Here is a 17,765-nt window from a genome sequence, read left to right as displayed (position 1 = left end):
AATTCAAATCATTATAGAAGGACTTTCAACTAGAACTAATTTAATTGACTATATATTTTAATTACGGCTCATTTTATTTACAAAAAAAAGTTTTAAAAAAATATCGCTGTATTTATGTTCCAAAGTAACGATCTACAACAATTGAACAATATTTTTAATATTTTTAAATAATAAAGCCAAACCGTTCGCCAAACTGCAGCCCCCCTGCCCTAGTTGACACTGAATGTTGTCTTTTCTAAATAAACTTTAAATATCTAACTAAAAATAGTTTAAGGTTCAGGTCGCTGAACAATGAGCTCAACAGGATTACAGATGAGTGAGGTCATCGAGGATTCTGAGACCCTGGTGACCTCACTCTCTGATCCAGAATCAGATTACAACTGAATGAATCGAGGTGCTACACAACCTGCAAGGATCAGCTGGTTACGTAACTTATCTGATCATGTGATGTGACACACACACACACACCAACTGGAGCCAAGTAGTTTAACCTCCTAAAGACAAAGCTGTGAGATGTTACATAATAATATATATAATAAAAACAATGTATTTGTATTTCCCATCACATTTCAAAATGAGATCTTTTCCAGATTATTTTACAGCGTCTGTGACCACTGGGACTCAATGATTTTAGTTTAAAGCCGACCACAAAAACTGCCATCTGTTAACTGCGTTGCTCTGTTCCCACGGTAACAGCTGGTCCCCAAAGCTCTGGTCAGGTGATAAAACCCACCAATTAACAAGCAAACAAACACAAAGGCTGTATTTAGTGAAGCATTACATTGTAAATTATAATGTAAGTAATATTTAAATGGACAAATCTTAAGTGTGACATCTAAGTTTGATTTAGTCCTTTAATGTGATAGCTGGAGGGAAGGAGGCCCAGGAGGACCAGAACCAGGACTGAAAAGGACCGAGTAAAAAAACTGTGGTGAGAAGAGACACTTCCCTTTCGGTCCACAGGGGGCGACAGAGTCCACAGGTAATGAAAACTTTAAAAGTTCTTCTTAAAAGTCTGTGGGCTGCTGATGGGACTCCCCGACCCGGGCTAAGCGGCGCTGTAGTGCGTCTCAGAGTCCGACACTTCCTGTTGCCGACGAAGACACCTGGTGAGACACTGACACACCTGCAGGAGAGGACCCAGCAAAGTCAGACCAGTAGACCCTTTGAACGGTGACCCAGGATCTGACCCCCGGATTCTTCATCACTCGCCGTTCTGCTGCCGCGCCGGGAGGCCGAGCGCTTCCTGTCTGAGGAGGAAATGCGTCTCTGGATCTGCAGGTTGTAGAGAAACAAGACCCGCCTCTTCTCCCTCTGAGGGACGGACAGGTAGAGACAGACGGACGCAGATCATTTTTAATGCTTCACTGTTTTCATTCTGATTGATTGGCATCTTGTTTGTTTACTTTGTTTTTACTTGTTGAATATTAAATCATGATAATACATTTAAATACAAAGGTAACATAATGCTTTGGGTTGTTAATGTTATTTAACTCTCTGAAGGCTATAAAGCTCTTAACTTAAGCTGCTCTCAGATCAGATTTACTGCAGCTCACCAGGGCTAAACACACTGTGTGTGTGTGTGTGTGTGTGTGTGTGTGTGTGTGTGTGTGTGTGTGCTAATGAGACTCATTAGCCCGTGTTGCTATTGTTTACTGCGGACAGTATTCATTGGTGTGTGTGTACCTGTGTGTACCTGTGTGTGTGTACCTGCGTGTGTACTGTGTGTGTACCTGTGTGTGTACTGTGTGTACCGGTGTGTGTACCTGTGTGTGTACCTTTGGGTACCTGTGTGTGTACCTGTGTGTGTACCTGTGTGTGTACCTTTGGGTACCTGTGTGTGTACCTGTGTGTGTACCTGTGTGTGTACCTGTGTGTGTACCTGCGTGTGTACTGTGTGTGTACTGTGTGTACCGGTGTGTGTACCTGTGTGTGTACCTTTGGGTACCTGTGTGTGTACCTGTGTGTGTACCTGTGTGTGTACCTGTGTGTGTACCTTTGGGTACCTGTGTGTGTACCTGTGTGTGTACCTGTGTGTGTACCTTTGGGTACCTGTGTGTGTACCTGTGTGTGTACCTTTGGGTAGTAGAAGGCGGCGATGACCCGGCGGAGTCGGTTGGTGTAAACTTGGCAGCAGGTGAAGAGCGACACCAACAGGACACAACACACACAGCTGATGTAAACACCTGGGGGGAGAGGGGAGGGGGGGGACATACACACTGGGGGAGGGGGGAGATTCTTAACAGTAATAGTACAAATACTTTGTTAAAAAGAGCTCATTAAGTTAAACCCCACTAATTAATGATGCATTACTATGATAAATAAAACATAATATGTATTATTACATCCCTCCTGGTGATTATGAGGAAGCTGAGTCATGTATTAACATTTGTTATTTTGATTCATTGTTTCTATTCGTAATAATACAAATTCTACGAGGAGCATACATTTAACCTATGACATCATCCTGGAGATTGTCTGTGTGACATCACAGTTGACCTTTGACCTACCCTGGTTGTTTGTCTGGATACTGAGGCTGGACGAGCTGTTGAAGGCCGACACCGTCTTCCTCAGTAGGCGGGCCATCATGGAGGCTCCGCCCACTGTGATGTCCACCTGGTGGCCGCCTGCAGAGAGGACCCTTCAGGTTGAACTGTCTGTGTGTGTGTGTGTGTGTGTGTGTGTGTGTGTGTGTGTGTGTGCGCTTACTGGTCAGGTTGAACTGGGTGAAGGTGTGTCTGCTCACGATGTCCAGAACGTGGAACACAGAGAAGTCCAGCGTTAGCAGCAGGACAGACAGCAGGGAGACAGACAGCACCTGGAACACACCTGAGGTCTGTGGACACACACACACACACACACACATCAGTGGCATCCATGCTGATGACGTGAAGGAGGATGCTACTGGAACCCACCACCTGCTGGAGCTCCTCAGGGTGGATCCTCAGACTCCACGGGTCGATGAACTTCTTCTTCTCTGACCGTTTCAGAGGCAGAAGGCAGAGCTTCCCCTGAACGCACCACCACACCACAAGAAGGAACCACAACAAAGGGTGAGGATGATGAAGGTGATGAGTTTGAAGGTGACGAGGAAGATAAGAAGGATTAAGATGGTGAGGACAAAGAGGCAAAAGATGACGAGGATGAGAATGATGAAGATTTACCGATTTCTTCCTGCGTGCGTCGATCTGTCTGAAGTAGGTGCTGATGTAGACGTTGTCAAATCGAACGTCTCTCTGGTACTGATGGAGGTAACTGAAGCCCCTGAGGAGGAGGAGGAGGAGGAGGAGGAGGAGGAGGAGCGGGGCTGGTGTTAATCAGTGACTCCATTATAAAGACAGACATCTTGTGCTGCAACTAATCATTATCTTGGTAATCGACTAATCTATCGACTATTTTCTAACGATTATTGACCTCAGTGACGGATCGTGGAAACAAAGAGGTAAATATCCCTTTATTTTATTTTCATCCAATAACATCGCTCACACATTCACCTCCTGCTCCCTTTTTACCCCCCACGTGGGTGCATGTGGACGATAGAAGCCACAGCGCCCCCTGCACTTCCTGTAGTGCACTGCAATGCCCAATAAAAAAGACCAGTAGCTCTGAGTATTTTTATAATATACGACGCGGCGCCGATTTTTCATAATCTGCGTTGACGATTACGCCGACTAATGGTCGCAGCTGTACTGGGATCACTGGCCTTACTGGCTGAAGATGGAGATGAAGGTGAAGGAGAGCAGCAGCTGCAGGACCTCCTTTAGCAGCTTCATGGTCTGCATCAGTCTCAGGAAGGATCCTTTCACCGCCTGCGTGAACTCCTCCTCCAGCAGAGGTCCGTCCAGCACCGCCTGCTGCTGCTGCTCCTGCAGGAGGTCACATGGTTCAGGACACACAGGTTCGCTCTCCTGGGCGTGTCGATGGTGCCGAAGACAGAGACCTTCAGGCTCAGCTTGGTGCTGAACTCTCTGGACAGAAGGTCCACCGAGACGTTGAGGCGATCAAACAGCTGCCCGAAGTTCCCCTCCACGGGGATGTGCTCCCTGCACCACGGCGTCATCACTGAGGAGGAGGGACATCTGGATCTTCAATAGATGCTGATATGCAGCAGATCGAGGCCAATGAGGGTGTCTCACTCACTATGCCCCGCCCCTAACTGAGCCGTCACTCAAACAGAGACCCGGCGGCACTCACCTCTCATGACATCGCACAGGAAGCTGAACTTCATGGACACGCAGAGGATGTGATTGATGACGGGGACGGGGATCGCCTCCATACACGCCGCCCACTTCCTGCTGAACCATTGGGTGCATCTCTTCACGCCCTCCTCCACCACACCTGCACCACACACACCGACACGCTGCATGCGGCGCCTCATTGATGTGTCCCTGCCTCACGGCGACTCACCGTCACACTGCATCAGCGTCTTGTAGCTGAACTGGTCCTGAGTGCTGTTGCCGGCGGCGACGTGCCCCGGTTTGAACCGGTCGTATCCGTACTGAAGGACGACCTCGTCTCTGATGTTCTGAAAGTTCCTGCTGACGTCCATGGCCTCCGTCTCAAACTTGTCCTCGTGGTCCTGAAGGAGGAAAAGGAGACGTTTACATTCCTCTATTAGTCATAAGTATCATACACATATTGAATATCCAGAATGGAAGCTTCTCATTGGCTGTGTGAGGAGAGAATCCCGCCTCTCTCTATGTCAAAATGAAAAAAAGAAATAAATATATCTAAAAATATAAGTATACAAAAAAGACAAAGAAATATGAAAACAATAAGTCAAATAAATAAAACAAGAATCATCAACGTGTCCAACACTTAACGACTAAACACTTGCAGAGCTCGCTGTAATTAGCCGCTGCACGCTAACACGCTAACAAGCTAAGGCGGTCAACCGAAGAACTGCTCACACAGCTTAGCTTAGCGGCTATCTTAGCTCAGCGATTAGCGCTCACCATCAGCTCCTTTGTGATGAGGACAAAGGGCCTCATGGCGTCTCTCCACAGCATCCGGCCGTGGTGGACCTGCAGATCCAGATTGCAGCTGAGGCTCAGCGCCGCTAGCTGCACGTTACCCTGCACGTTAGCCACAGGCCCTGAGGGTTATGACATCACAGGTTGCACCCATGTCAGCATTAATACTATCCGACCTAATCCAAGTCAATATGATGAGGCCTTGTGTGACTTCATGACAGAACACAAACATCTAACAACAAAGTAAATTATGTTTAAAGGGTTTTGAGTTTTCAATCTTTAACGAGTGAATGTGTAGATATTTATATTTATTTAAATATTGATCATTATTTCATTCCTCTTCATTACATAGATATTTATATATATTTATTCATGTAGATATTTATCCTTATTTCAATATTGACAAGTAGATATTTACGGTTATTATTATATGGAGATGTTGACTGGATTGAATTGTCAAATGTTCTCAGGAAGGTTCCTCACTGAGTGAAGTGAAGTAGTGAAAGTGGCGCCATGATGCTTCACTAATTCTAAGGAAAAGAGCTTCAATGCTTCCTTACTGAGCTCCTTTAGGAACCACTGGACCATCCTTTACCAAAGGGAAGGAGATCATTCCGTCCCACAATTCCTTACTGCGGCAACATTTAAATAGTGACGTGTCATTGGTCCGTTCAGGAGAAATAAGGATAATGACGTAGGAACGCAGGTCATGTGAGTAACCGTTAGCATGACTCATGTATGTTAATGAAGTCTTACCCTGAAGCCGTCTGCATGACCCACACTGTGACGACACCTGAAGGCATCTCAGAGGCTTCTTGACAATTCCAATCCAGCCTTCATGGTGTGTGTGTGTGTGTTTACCTCCGTAGAGCACCGACAGGACGACCAGCATCAGGTACGCTCGGCCACGGGAGCCAAGCATGCTGGGAAACATCAGGAAGGCCGAACATCTGCAGGAGGAGGTCAAGGCTCCGCCCACGGCAGAAACAGCTGGAACAGATGTGAGGCATCCAGATGTTTAGGCATGTGAGCCACACGCGGCTGTTTGGTGTTCTGCTCTCCTCACCGATGAAGACGGCTGCTGCCAGAAGCTGGAGGTCAAAGGTCAGCGGGAGGCTGTGACAGACCCCCCAGAACAGAACTGCAGACAGGAAGTACACGATGAGACGCTCATGACATCATCACTCACTCATCAATACTCGAACCGATCAATCAGCATCGATGTTGACTCAAGTTCCCCAGTTGTGATCATTAAAAACAATCTTACTACTTTCAGCATGATTAGAGGCAAAATAATAAGACATACAATAAACAAACATGTTAATGTAAAATTACATTAACAAAATTATTAAAACGATGAAAAAAAAGCAATGTATGTTTAGAAAGGCAATTGTAGATGAATACAAGCCATGTTTTTAATGTAGAATACTGAAGACATGGGAGAGCTAGCGATCACTTCCTGTCATTGATCGGCCCACCTTTCTCCTCACCTGCTCCACTCAGCCCTCCACACAGCGCCCTGGGCACCAGGTGGACCACGCGCACCTCCTCCGAGCGGCTGAAGATCAGTCGATGGACCTCCTGAGGCAGGAAGGTCAAACTGATCCTCTCCAGGGCTGCAGCCAGAAGAGTTACCTAACGTTAGCTTAGCTTAAGGCTAGCTCAGCACCAAATACAGTCCAACAAGAGGTTAAAACTCACTGCTGTGAGGAGCCATCGGTTCTGCTGCAGCCTCAGTCCGTCAATCAATCAGTCTGTCAATCTGTCAATCAATCAATCAGTCCAGCAATCAGTCAGTCATTCAATCAATCACTAGTTGATTGGTCAGTCGGTCAGTTGGTCAGTTGGTCAATGAGTCAGTTGGTCAGTGAGTCAGTTGGTCAGTTGGTCAATGAGTCAGTTGGTCAGTGAGTCAGTTGGTCAGTTGGTCAATGAGTCAGTTGGTCAGTGAGTCAGTTGGTCAGTTGGTCAATGAGTCAGTTGGTCAGTGAGTCAGTTGGTCAATGAGTCAGTTGGTCAGTGAGTCAGTTGGTCAGTTGGTCAGTGAGTCAGTTGGTCAGTGAGTCAGTTGGTCAGTGAGTCAGTTGGTCAGTGAGTCAGTTGGTCAGTGAGTCAGTTGGTCAGCTGGAGCTTCTAGAAGTATCTGTTTCTTCAGGAGAAAAATCAGCAAACCAAGCAAACCAATCCAGAACAAAGAGCGTGAAGAGTAAAAGTCACCTGATGCGTCGTGCCGTTGTATTCCAGGTGGAGAGGGGCGGAGTCAGAAAGACTTTCAAAGGAGTCCTGAAGAGGTGAGAATTACCTACAGCTGTAAGCTAGCACGGTGCTAAAGGCTAACACATTCCCTCTCACACAGTGACAGAGTTCACAGATGAAAAGCTGCATTCTCTGTAATGTCCACCAGGGGGCTCCTCTGGTCCCACAGGAGGAGAATAATGTCTGTCCACTCCACATCGACCTGGTCCCCCACACAGCAGTTTATGTCTTTGTGTAATTCTCACAATAGCAAATTCACCCAGCGGGTCTGACCCCTGTGACCTCAGGGCAAGTCATTGTTTGATTACTGCAGGCTACGTGCGTTATGTGTCATAAGTTTACAGACTTATTATTCACTAAATAGTGTGGATTACATTACATTAGTAATTCTTTATCATGTGATTAACCTTATGATTCATTTTACTTCCCCTCCACGACGACGCTGATCTCTTCACCCTCAGGGTGCCAAGGCAAAGGCTCAAAGGTCACCTGCTGGAGGGGGGGCGGAGACTGGTGGCCTTTACCCTGGGGCTGCTGCTGGCGTCCCTTTACGGGGCCGCGGCGCTCTTCCTGCAGAAGCAGCCCCTGTGGCCATGCGTCTACACCACGCTGGGCGCCGCCGGCCTGGCGGCCTTCGGCATGGGCCTGTCGGCCGGCCTCCGGACGGACGTCGCCGTGTTGCTTCCCACGTTGTGCTCAGGTTGGTGTTCGAGTGGGGGCGTGGCCTCGAGTGGGGGCGTGGCCTCGAGTGGAGGCGGGGCCCCGTTCAGCTTGTAGCATGTGTTTCAGCTCGAGGGAAGCGCTTCCTCTTCTTCCTCTTCGCGTCGGTGCTGCTCACCGGACCCGTCGACAACACCCTGGAAAACATGGAGCGGGCTGCCGCCAGCCTGGTGTGTGGCGCCGAGCTGGCAGCCAATCAGACGCAGGCGCTCATGCAGAGGGCGGCCACGCCCCTTTTGTGTAAGACCCAATACTACTGTTAATACTACTGTTTATTCCACTGTTGGTACTACTGCTAGTACTGGTTGTACTACTGTGAATACTATTATTAATAGTTATTAATAGCGATATTGTAAATATATTGTTGTTAATTTACGGATCTTTAGTTGATGACAGACACCATTATTAGTGCTAGTGGTATAATGCAGACCGTCATTGATTGGGCGGAGATCTTTATTCTTAAATATGATTCTAATGATCATCATGCTGCGCTGCAGCGGCGCTGAAGAGCATCAGGCAGATCAGCAGCAACGTTCACGCCGTAGCGGTACGAGTGCAGAGCTTCATCATCGCTCTGACCGACAGCGTCCGTCACGTAGGTGAGCTTCACACGTTCACTTTCATTTTTTATCATTCATCAAATCCCAAATCAGCCTGAGAGGGCTTCACGGTGTGGACACATGAGACCTCCTGTGTCCTGAGAGCCTCACATCGACACAGCAAACAATAAAAAAACCTACCGACCAGGGACACAAAGGGACGAATCCTCAGTGAGGCCTCCAGAATGATGAGATACAACCAACCAATCAGAACACACATGGCTGGTTGCCTAGTTACGGTGCATTGGAGAAGTTTATTAATGCATTCGATATGTCTCAGCATTCATTTATTGATCTTTACAAGATGACTTTATTATATACGGTACATTTTCTTCTCGTATATGACACCATATAATTCATAATTAAATAATTTGTGTCACAGTGACGTCGCCATGACCTCTAACCTCCGACCTCCACAGCTCGCACTCTGAGAAACGTCCTCCACTTCCTGGTGGACGTCGGCGAGGAGTGCAACGCCCGGCTGGGCTCCCCGTACAGGAAGTGCCGGGCCGTGTTCGCCGAGGCCCGGGCCGACTGCGCCGCGCTGCTGGGGGACTTCGTCTTCCTGTGCGACGTGGTGGACGGCTTCCTGCCGCTGTGCGGCCTCGCCCGCGGTGCGTCCCTCGCCTTCGGCCCCTCGTCCACGGCGTTAGGAAGCACGGGTTGTAAAAGCGTGCTTTTGCGTTTCAGCCGCCGAGCTCTTCTGCGTCATCCCCTCGTACATCGCCGGCTTCCTGAAGAAACGACTGGCGGCTCGTAAGTTTGTCGTTTCTGACCTTTGACCTGTCCGTGAGGAGAGAGGGTCCCTGAGAAGAAGCTGCTGTCCCCCCTTGCAGCGACCGTTGCTGCGTTTGAGCGAATGAAGCGGGAGTTCGACTTCAACATCTCTGCCTCCATGACCTTTGACCTGGAGGCCAACAGCAGCCGCTCTCTGCACCAGGTGGCTCAAGACATCATGGAGGAGGTGTCTTCAGACCTGCACGTCTTCCAGAAGATCAGCGAAGCGCTGGCCTACGGGGGCCTCGTCCTGCTGGTCCTCTCCTTCCTGAGGTCACGACCCTCGCTTCAGTTTGTCCAGTTTATGCATCGTGTGTGTTCATATGTGCGTGTTCCTACGTGTGTGTGTGAGTTTATACGTGTGTGTGTTTATACGTGTGTGTGTGTTCATGTGTGTGTGTGTGTGTGTGTGTGTGTGTGTGTTCATACGTGTGTGTGTGTGTGTGTGCAGGGCGGTGAGGTACAAGCGCAGATATCTCCGTGAGCTCGACTTTGATAATGTTTACATCACCGATCTGTTCGAAAAGCTCAACCAACAGGTGGCTTCGGTAGGCGGGACCTCAGTCCTGCCAATCACAGCCCGGGAGGCCAAGACCTACATCAGACCACGTCAGTATCTGTGTGTGTGTGTGGGGGGGGGTTGATTTCTGCTTAGTGATGTCCTCACGTGTCCCTGCAGTTTCGTGTCACCTGACGTTCCGAGAGCGGCGGGCGGTGCTTGTGGGCGTGGTCTCTGTCTTCAGGCACCTGGTGGTGGGCGGCATGCTGGTGGCGCTGGACTTCCTGGTCTTCTGGATGCTGGATCAGGTGCACCACCAGGTCAAGGGGGACGTGGTGGCCAGAGGTGAGACGAGGGCCTCCCTCCGCACAATTAACAAGTGTGTGAGCGGTAACCGCGGTAACGCCCCCGTCCCCATCAGCCCCGGTGCTGATGACAGTTCAGGTGGAGGGGGGGGGCTACGCCTCGGACATCTTCAGGGACGTGGTGGCTGCGTTCAACGTCCTGCAGCAGGGGAACCTCACTGTGCTCAGCACCAAGTGTCAGCGGGAGCCCTCGGAGCCGGACTACGTCACCTGCTTCACCCTGGGTGAGGTCAGGCAGGAAGTGAGGTCATCAGGACTAAGTGGGGGACCTCATCGGCGCCCCCTTTTAAAAATGAGCCCTCGATGAGTTTATTCAGCGATGTGAAATGCAGAAAAGTAGAAGCGTCGTCATGGTGGTCGATGGTAAACTCAACAGGAAGTCGATCTTAGGTTCTGATCTCTTTTGGCGTCACTGTTTCCGAACCCGGACAGACTGGATCTTTGGCCTGATCCGGACGCACCTTGATGCTACTCCATGTAATAATCGCTAACGTGAGGTAACAGCGATGTTAAATAATCTACAAGTCGAGTTTCACAAACAGAACGTAACGTTTACAGTTGTATTTACTGTAGGAAGGTGACTGTGATGAAGTAGGCCAGAACCAGGGTCCCGGATCCTGGAACCAGGGAACGTTCGCTAAGAACTTAGGAAACAGGGCCGTTAATCAGAACCACTGGTTCCACTGGTTCCACTGGGTCTGGTCTGTGTTGCAGGGTTCCTGCTGGGTTTGGCTCTGCTGGTCTCTCTGTTTGGAGGATTCATGCAGCGCTGCAGACGATTCATCTGTGCTGCTTACCACCCAGAGAGAGAGCTGGTACACACACACACACACACACACACACACACACACATACATACATTCATCACACTGAGGATCAGGTAGAGGAGGAGGAGCTTCCTGTAAGCCCCGCCCCTCCCGGGCCTGAGGTGTTTTAGACAGACGGAGAGGTGTCAGAGAGGAAGAAGAGGAGAAGCTGGAGGTGGAAGCCGGGAGGCATGTGAGGAATCTGCAGAATTAGAGAATGCAGGTCTGGACGAGTCCACCTGAGACCTGAGCCTGAAACCGACTCAGCAGCTCCACCTGAGAGTAGAATGGAAAAGTTATTATAAAACAAAGTGCCAATAGTTAGAATGGACTCAACGAGTATAATAATAAATGAGCTATATATTTAGTTTACAGATAATGTCTGTAATTTGTAGTTTTTATCATTTAATAAACTATTTTCTTGTGATTGGTTTTGTCTGCTTGAGGAGAGGATTCGGTTCCTGCGCCAGCAGATCCTGGATCAGAGGAGGGAGGTGGGGCGAGCCCTCAGGGCGTCTGCAGCCAGGAGCCGAGCCGACGGAGGAGGAGGAGGAGGAGGACGAAGTCGCTTTCAGACTTTCCTGCTGCGGTAAAAACCGTCACAGGAGTCAGTGATCATTGATCAACTTCCTAACCCCTTAGTAGCACTAACAGTGAAGAGGCGTGTCTCAGGTTACCTGCAGGCGCTCACCTGTCTCATCTACTGACTCGTCCTTCGCTCACCTGTCTGTCCTGTGGGACGACGCTGAGACAGAACGACGTGGTCGCCTGTGACGTCCCGCGTTGTGCAGGTACTCATTGCATCACTTGTTGATTACGTCATCACACACCAATCAGGTGCAGAGCTTTTATTGTGAAGTTCTGCTGTCATGAGTGTGTGCTGAGGGAGTGTGTGTGTGTGTTGTGTGTGCTGAGGGAGTGTGTGTTGTGTGTGCTGAGGGAGTGTGTGTTGTGTGTGCTGAGGGAGTGTGTGTGTTGTGTGTGCTGAGGGAGTGTGTGTGTGTACGTTGTGTTAAAGCGATAAACGTTTCTGGCCTTGAGAGGTCAAACAGGAAGTGATTGTGACGTGTTCTGCCGTGGGGCTGCAGGCCTGTTCTGTCGGCCATGTTTCCTCAGTCTGGGAAGCACGTGTGTCGTCTGCACGCGACCTCTGACCTCTGGGGAAGAGGGCGAAGAGGAGCTGTGAGTGTTTCTTCAGCGGTCAATATGTCACTGATGTATTGATCATATTAATACACAAAACATTTTATTGATCGATTACTATGTTTTACTTGAGTACATTTAGCTGTGAATACTTTGACACATTTAGGAGCTAATCAATAAGCCGATCGCTGATCAGTGTGACTTCTCTCAGCGACTCCAGTGACGACGAGCAGCTGAACCCAAAGAGGATCGCCACGGCAACCGGCCGAAGAACATCCGTACAGGACGCAGGTGGAAGCAACATCATAGACTCCGACTCCCAGCTGAGGTGAAGCACAGGACGTATTGATTACCTGATAAGACACACACACACACACACACACACACATCACTCTGTGATGACATCAGGACCACAGAGAGCCTTCACATCTTCAGACTAAACCTCCACTAAAACACTAACACACTGTAGACCTTAAACTGGACTTATAAAGGATCTGATCTATAAAGAGTTGAAGATTGGGTTATTTGATGAAATTACACTTTGTTGTTTCTTGTTCTTCTGACTTTGTTTCCTAATGGTTGAAATGCTCTTATTGTGAGTCACTGTGGATTAAAGCATCAGATAAATGACATGTGATGTAATGTGATATGATGACATGTAATGTGGTAACATGTAATGTGATGTGATGCGATGACATGTGATGTAATGTCATGTGATGTGGTGTTTGTCCCACCCAGTGAAGCAGACTTGACGTACCAGGACCGACTCGGGTCCGACGACAGCGACGACTCCTTCTACTCGGCCTCGTCTCGACGGAGCAGAAGCCCGAAGGACCTGAGCCTGCAGAGCGTCCTCGTGCAGGCACCAGACTGACTGCAGGACCCCTTCAGGACCCCCCCAGGACCCCCCAGGACCCCCCCAGGACCATCTGTTACCACGCTGTAATTAAAGTTATGGAAGCATGGGTGGATTCGTCTTATTCCGCCTCCCGGGTCTCTCTGGAGCTTTCAAGCAGTTTTCTTCCGTCTCAAGGAGAACATTTGAGCTTTTTAGATAAAATGTGTAAAAATGGACAGATTGAAGGTCACTTCCGTTATATGAAGAACACTATTTATGAACATGTAAATACTAAACAAAACTACCTTTGAATACATTCAGGGTCTCAGGTCGTTAAATAGACTTTAGCTCTCAAGCTGTGACTCTCAACCGCCACTTTCCCATCATGCTCTGCTGTTTACCTGTGAGTCACAGGTGAGCCGGACTTCCTGCTGCTATCAGCTGTTATCTTTAGTAAATAATTCGCATTTCACAACTTAAAGTACTTTATACAGGACAATAACCTTCATAATTAGTAATGTATAAATGTTCTCATTTTGATTACTTTATTTCATCTATAATACGACATCAATGAGGTAACTAATTACATTTATTTTTAATAGGAATCTGTAGGTAAGTATATTAAATAACTATGTAGTAAAAGTACAGCAAGAGAAAATCGAAGCACTCTAAGTTATGTACTTAAAAGCACTACAATACGACTGGTTCCCCCCGGTCGGCTCCTGGTGCGCGCATGAGGGCGCGCGTGTGGGCGCGCATGGGGGCGCGCATGGGAGGATCCTCAGCAGTCAGCCTCGCTTTGGCTCTCGCGACTTATTCTTTCTTTTGAGGCACCGAACCTGCGCAGATGGCGACTAAGGTAAGCTCAGCGAGTTTCTGTTAAGGTTACCATGGTGACATGATTGACCCCCAATAAAGTTCATCTCAATCGATCGGCTCGCTAGGAAACCGTGTGGTGCGTTCAAGTACACGGAGCAAGAACTCGGAGCTAGTGAAAGATGTAAATGTAAAATATGAACATTATATCAAACGTGTACTGGAGTAAAAGTATCAATATACAAATACACGTTACTGGTCCCACGTCAGAGAAAAGACTGGTCCCAGATCAGTCCACACCTTCAGCAAACTAACAGGGTTTCCAACAGAACAAAATAGAATGCTTTTATTTTGAAAGGTGAAACAAGAAAACTGGACTTCGGTAACATTTTATATTCATTAACATGTATGTAAATTGCCTTTTTCTACTCATTTTTGCCTCCTTTGATTCTTGGCCACGCCCATACAGTGACGTCACACAGATATTTTATGATACAAATGTTTTTACATTGGTTCTTAAATGTCCCACTTTCACTGAACGCACCACAATGTCAATGGATGGCTTACGGGGAACAGGTATTTAGCACAGTGAATAAATAAAGACCAGAAATACATATTTGTTATTAAACCGATCTATCTACTAAATTATAATAAAACTACTTAACAATTCTCACACAATAATATGATGCAAACTATTCTGCATCGCTAGTACTTTCACCTTGTGTACTTTAACTACATTTTGAGTAAAAACAACTACGACTGAGCCGTTACCAAAGTAATTAACCGTTTTTTTAATAGCTAGTGTCTTTTAGCGCACGCTACGCTATCAGAACTTCTTAAAAACTCACTTGGAAGTTTTTTTCACAGCAACAATCTTTCTAAACACTTTTGTGTGGGTGAATAAAGGCGGTGTTTGATTCGTTCACCTCCACTCATGGATTCTTCATTCATGTTTCTGAGATACGTTTGGTGTTTGTTCGTAAATCGCAGGTTTCTGACGTGAAATACGAGCGCAAGCTCTTCTATTGTTGAAAGACCAAAAGAAAGGAATGTGTGTGAGAAGCTCTGAGACAGAAGGCTCCTCTGAGATCAGCAGATTCCTGAGGAGCCGCCGCCCTGTTTCACAACAGCTGTCCTCTCCTCCCCCCACGTCCCATGTCTCCCCATTCTCATGTCCATGTTCCCTGAATATTATGTCTCATGTCCTATATCTCCTGAGTATCATGTCTCATGTCTCCTGAGTCTCATGTCTCCTAACCCTAATGTCTCCTGACTATCATGTCTCATGTCTCTTGACTTTCGTATCTCATGTCTCCTGAATCTCATGTCTCCTGAGCCTCATGTCTTTTGAGTCTCATGTCTCCTTAATCTCATGTCTCCTAAGCCTCATGTCTTTTGAGTCTCATGTCTCCTGAATCTCATGTCTCCTAAGCCTCATGTCTTTTGAGTCTCATGTCTCCTTAATCGTATGTCTCCTGAGCCTCATGTCTTTTGAGTCTCATGTCTCCTTAATCGTATGTCTCCTAAGCCTCATGTCTTTTGAGTCTCATGTCTCCTTAATCTCATGTCTCCTGACTTTCGTGTCCCATGTCTCCTGAGTCGTTTCTTTAAAGTTACTTTTGGAGACAGTTTTGTCTTTCCTCTCGTTCTCACTTCCTCTGTCCTCCGAGAGGACAATTTACTTTGAGGGCTTAACTCAACGGCCACAGAAAAGCAAACAGAATCGCTGGTTTCTGATTGGCTGACGGGCTGTGACTCACTGCAAAGATCCTGTCCTGACACGACGAGTCACTCGTTTTTTAAGAAAAGAGCACAACTAAGAATCCTCAACTCGGGATACTTTTCTATTATTTTCTGCTACTTCTGCTACTTCTGCTAGTTTATGCGTATTTCCATACTTTTGTTCCTTTACTGAGGTCAAATTTCTACTTGTTTTACCTTGCTACATCTGTCTGATACTAGTGATGATGTACTACTACAGATGATATAAAGTCATGTTTTGCAAATCCATGTTTATTCCACAATGATATACTTTATAATACAGTAACTATTGAGTACATGAGCTTTCTGTTCACTGGTATGAGTACCTTTACAGAAGTACACCTGTCGATCACTGACCCTGGCGGTGTTCTCGTGTCAGTACTCAGAGCTGGAGCTGGCCATCAACACGCTGGTGTCAGAGTTTCACGGAGCTGCAGACGACGGACCGACCCTGAACGCCTCTCAGTTCCAGAACATGATCACCAAGCAGCTGCCGGGGTTCGCCAAGGTCCTCAATAATCAATACGTTATGGATTATGTATCTTATCTACGTTATGGATTTTATATATATACAAAATAATATAATTATATATATACCCCCCCCCCCATTCCATTGATGAAACTCACTGTAGCTACCTGAAGGCGTTTATCATAGTATGTACAGTATAATTTTATATTCTATGATGTAATGGAATAAGACAATAATATAATATAAGGTACTTAATACTTCAGTACGTCAGTGTTTCATCAGTAGCTTTGTTCTGTGAACTGTTTCCGTGTGGCGCGGTGGTGACTCACTTCCTGTTTCCTGTTAGCAGCAAGTGGAGACTGAAGAGGGTCTGGGTCAGGTTCTGGACCAGATGGGGGTCAAAGCCGGTGAGAGCATCTCCTTCGAGAACTTTTGGGCTCTGATCAACAAACAGGCCGTCCAGCAGTTTGCCACCTCCCACAAAGAGAAGAACATCACCTGTGGCTGCTACTTGATGTGAGACCACCTGAAACCACCTGAATCACACCTGTCCACCTGCAACCCACCTTAAACCCCTTGAGACCGCCTGACTTCACCTGGAATACCCCCGAGTCCACCTGAAACCCACCTGAGACCATCTGAGACCACCTGACTTCACCTGAAACCCACCTGAGACCACCTGAGACCACCTGACTTCACCTGAAACCCACCTGAGAGCATCTGAGACCACCTGACTTCACCTGAAACAAAAAACAATCATGTGATAAATTCATTATTAATCATTGATCAGAAAACAAATGTGAAACATGGTAAATAATTGGGGTAATTAGATACATGGAATCAAAAACATGCAAAACAAAAACTAGTAAATACATATTTTATTTCTAAAGAAAACTCCACAAAAGACAACGATTTAAAAGAATAAAATAATTATAACTTCAGAATTTTTTTTTAGACGAACGACTTCGGGACAAAACCTGATAAACTAGAATACAATAGAAATTCACATAAAGAAATGGAAACCAATGACAATCAATGCATCAAAATAAATTAACAGAATTAATTATTTAGAATTGAATTAATTTCCACAAAACTGGAAAATACATTTGATATAAATAGAACACAAAATGAATAAATAATGTGGGTAGATTTATTCGCATTAATCTAAAAAAAGGAATACATATATTAGTGTTTACAAATAAAATTCCTTGAAAAATGTGAAAATTAGTTTGAGGTCAAATCATTTCATGCCAATTATTTCTCAGACTATTGAAACACTTTGTTATTCTTCATTTATATAGTTTTGATATTTTGTACCCAGATTCAAAAAGGTTTCATTCTGCATGTAATCAATGTTTTGAAGTTAAATCATAGATATTTGATACTAATTGATGTTTGTTTTTCACTATTTAACCTGACTTTCGTATAATCGTAGTTTTTTAATGTTGCTTCTTTAACATTTGTTCTTGTGACTAATAAAATAATTCTTTTCTGATACAAAACACTTGATGGTGAAGTTATTCATATTTAATATTCATGTTCTGAACCACTTTAGAGATGTAATCACATTAACATGGATATTCCTACAATAATAATAATAATAATAACTTACCTTCCGAAAAGGAAGCATTAATATTTCACAGTAAAACAGGAAGTGATACTCCTGACTTATATTAATAATATAATATATAATATATTAATATAATATATTACAACATTATGGAATCATATCTTTCTTCATTT

At 46.3% G+C, this 17,765-nt stretch overlaps 2 protein-coding genes and 1 long non-coding RNA gene across 3 annotated transcripts; 2 read left to right on the top strand and 1 right to left on the bottom strand.

The window, feature by feature from the left end:
- Positions 1-13: 13 nt before the first annotated feature.
- dcst1 (DC-STAMP domain containing 1) lies at positions 14-5,907 on the bottom strand. Its single transcript, XM_062565711.1, has 13 exons — positions 5,835-5,907; positions 4,956-5,095; positions 4,408-4,579; positions 4,195-4,338; positions 3,941-4,062; positions 3,709-3,866; positions 3,165-3,264; positions 2,916-3,011; positions 2,710-2,836; positions 2,511-2,627; positions 2,077-2,219; positions 1,213-1,314; positions 14-1,126 (listed from the first exon to the last, which is right to left on the bottom strand). The coding sequence occupies exons 1-13, from the start codon at positions 5,905-5,907 to the stop codon at positions 1,049-1,051; spliced, it is 1,572 nt and encodes a 523-aa protein (XP_062421695.1). The 3' UTR covers positions 14-1,048.
- Positions 2,050-5,917, top strand: LOC134132889 (uncharacterized). Its single transcript, XR_009957089.1, has 4 exons — positions 2,050-2,137; positions 2,717-2,834; positions 2,991-3,053; positions 5,843-5,917. It is a non-coding gene; the product is annotated as an uncharacterized LOC134132889 (long non-coding RNA).
- A 987-nt stretch (positions 5,918-6,904) lies between these two features.
- On the top strand, positions 6,905-13,071 carry dcst2 (DC-STAMP domain containing 2). The gene is made up of 16 exons (XM_037453035.2): positions 6,905-7,264; positions 7,691-7,929; positions 8,019-8,189; positions 8,447-8,548; positions 8,968-9,162; positions 9,239-9,304; positions 9,385-9,598; positions 9,777-9,934; positions 10,005-10,169; positions 10,246-10,413; positions 10,904-11,004; positions 11,442-11,584; positions 11,668-11,786; positions 12,084-12,177; positions 12,350-12,466; positions 12,877-13,071. Exons 1-16 carry the CDS (start codon positions 7,194-7,196, stop codon positions 13,010-13,012), a joined length of 2,259 nt encoding a protein of 752 aa, XP_037308932.2. The 5' UTR covers positions 6,905-7,193; the 3' UTR covers positions 13,013-13,071.
- Positions 13,072-17,765: the final 4,694 nt, after the last annotated feature.

Source organism: Pungitius pungitius, chromosome 11 (assembly GCF_949316345.1).
Source record: "Pungitius pungitius chromosome 11, fPunPun2.1, whole genome shotgun sequence".
NCBI classification, from domain to species: Eukaryota; Metazoa; Chordata; class Actinopteri; order Perciformes; family Gasterosteidae; genus Pungitius; species Pungitius pungitius.
This window is presented reverse-complemented; position numbering and strand designations above follow the sequence as displayed.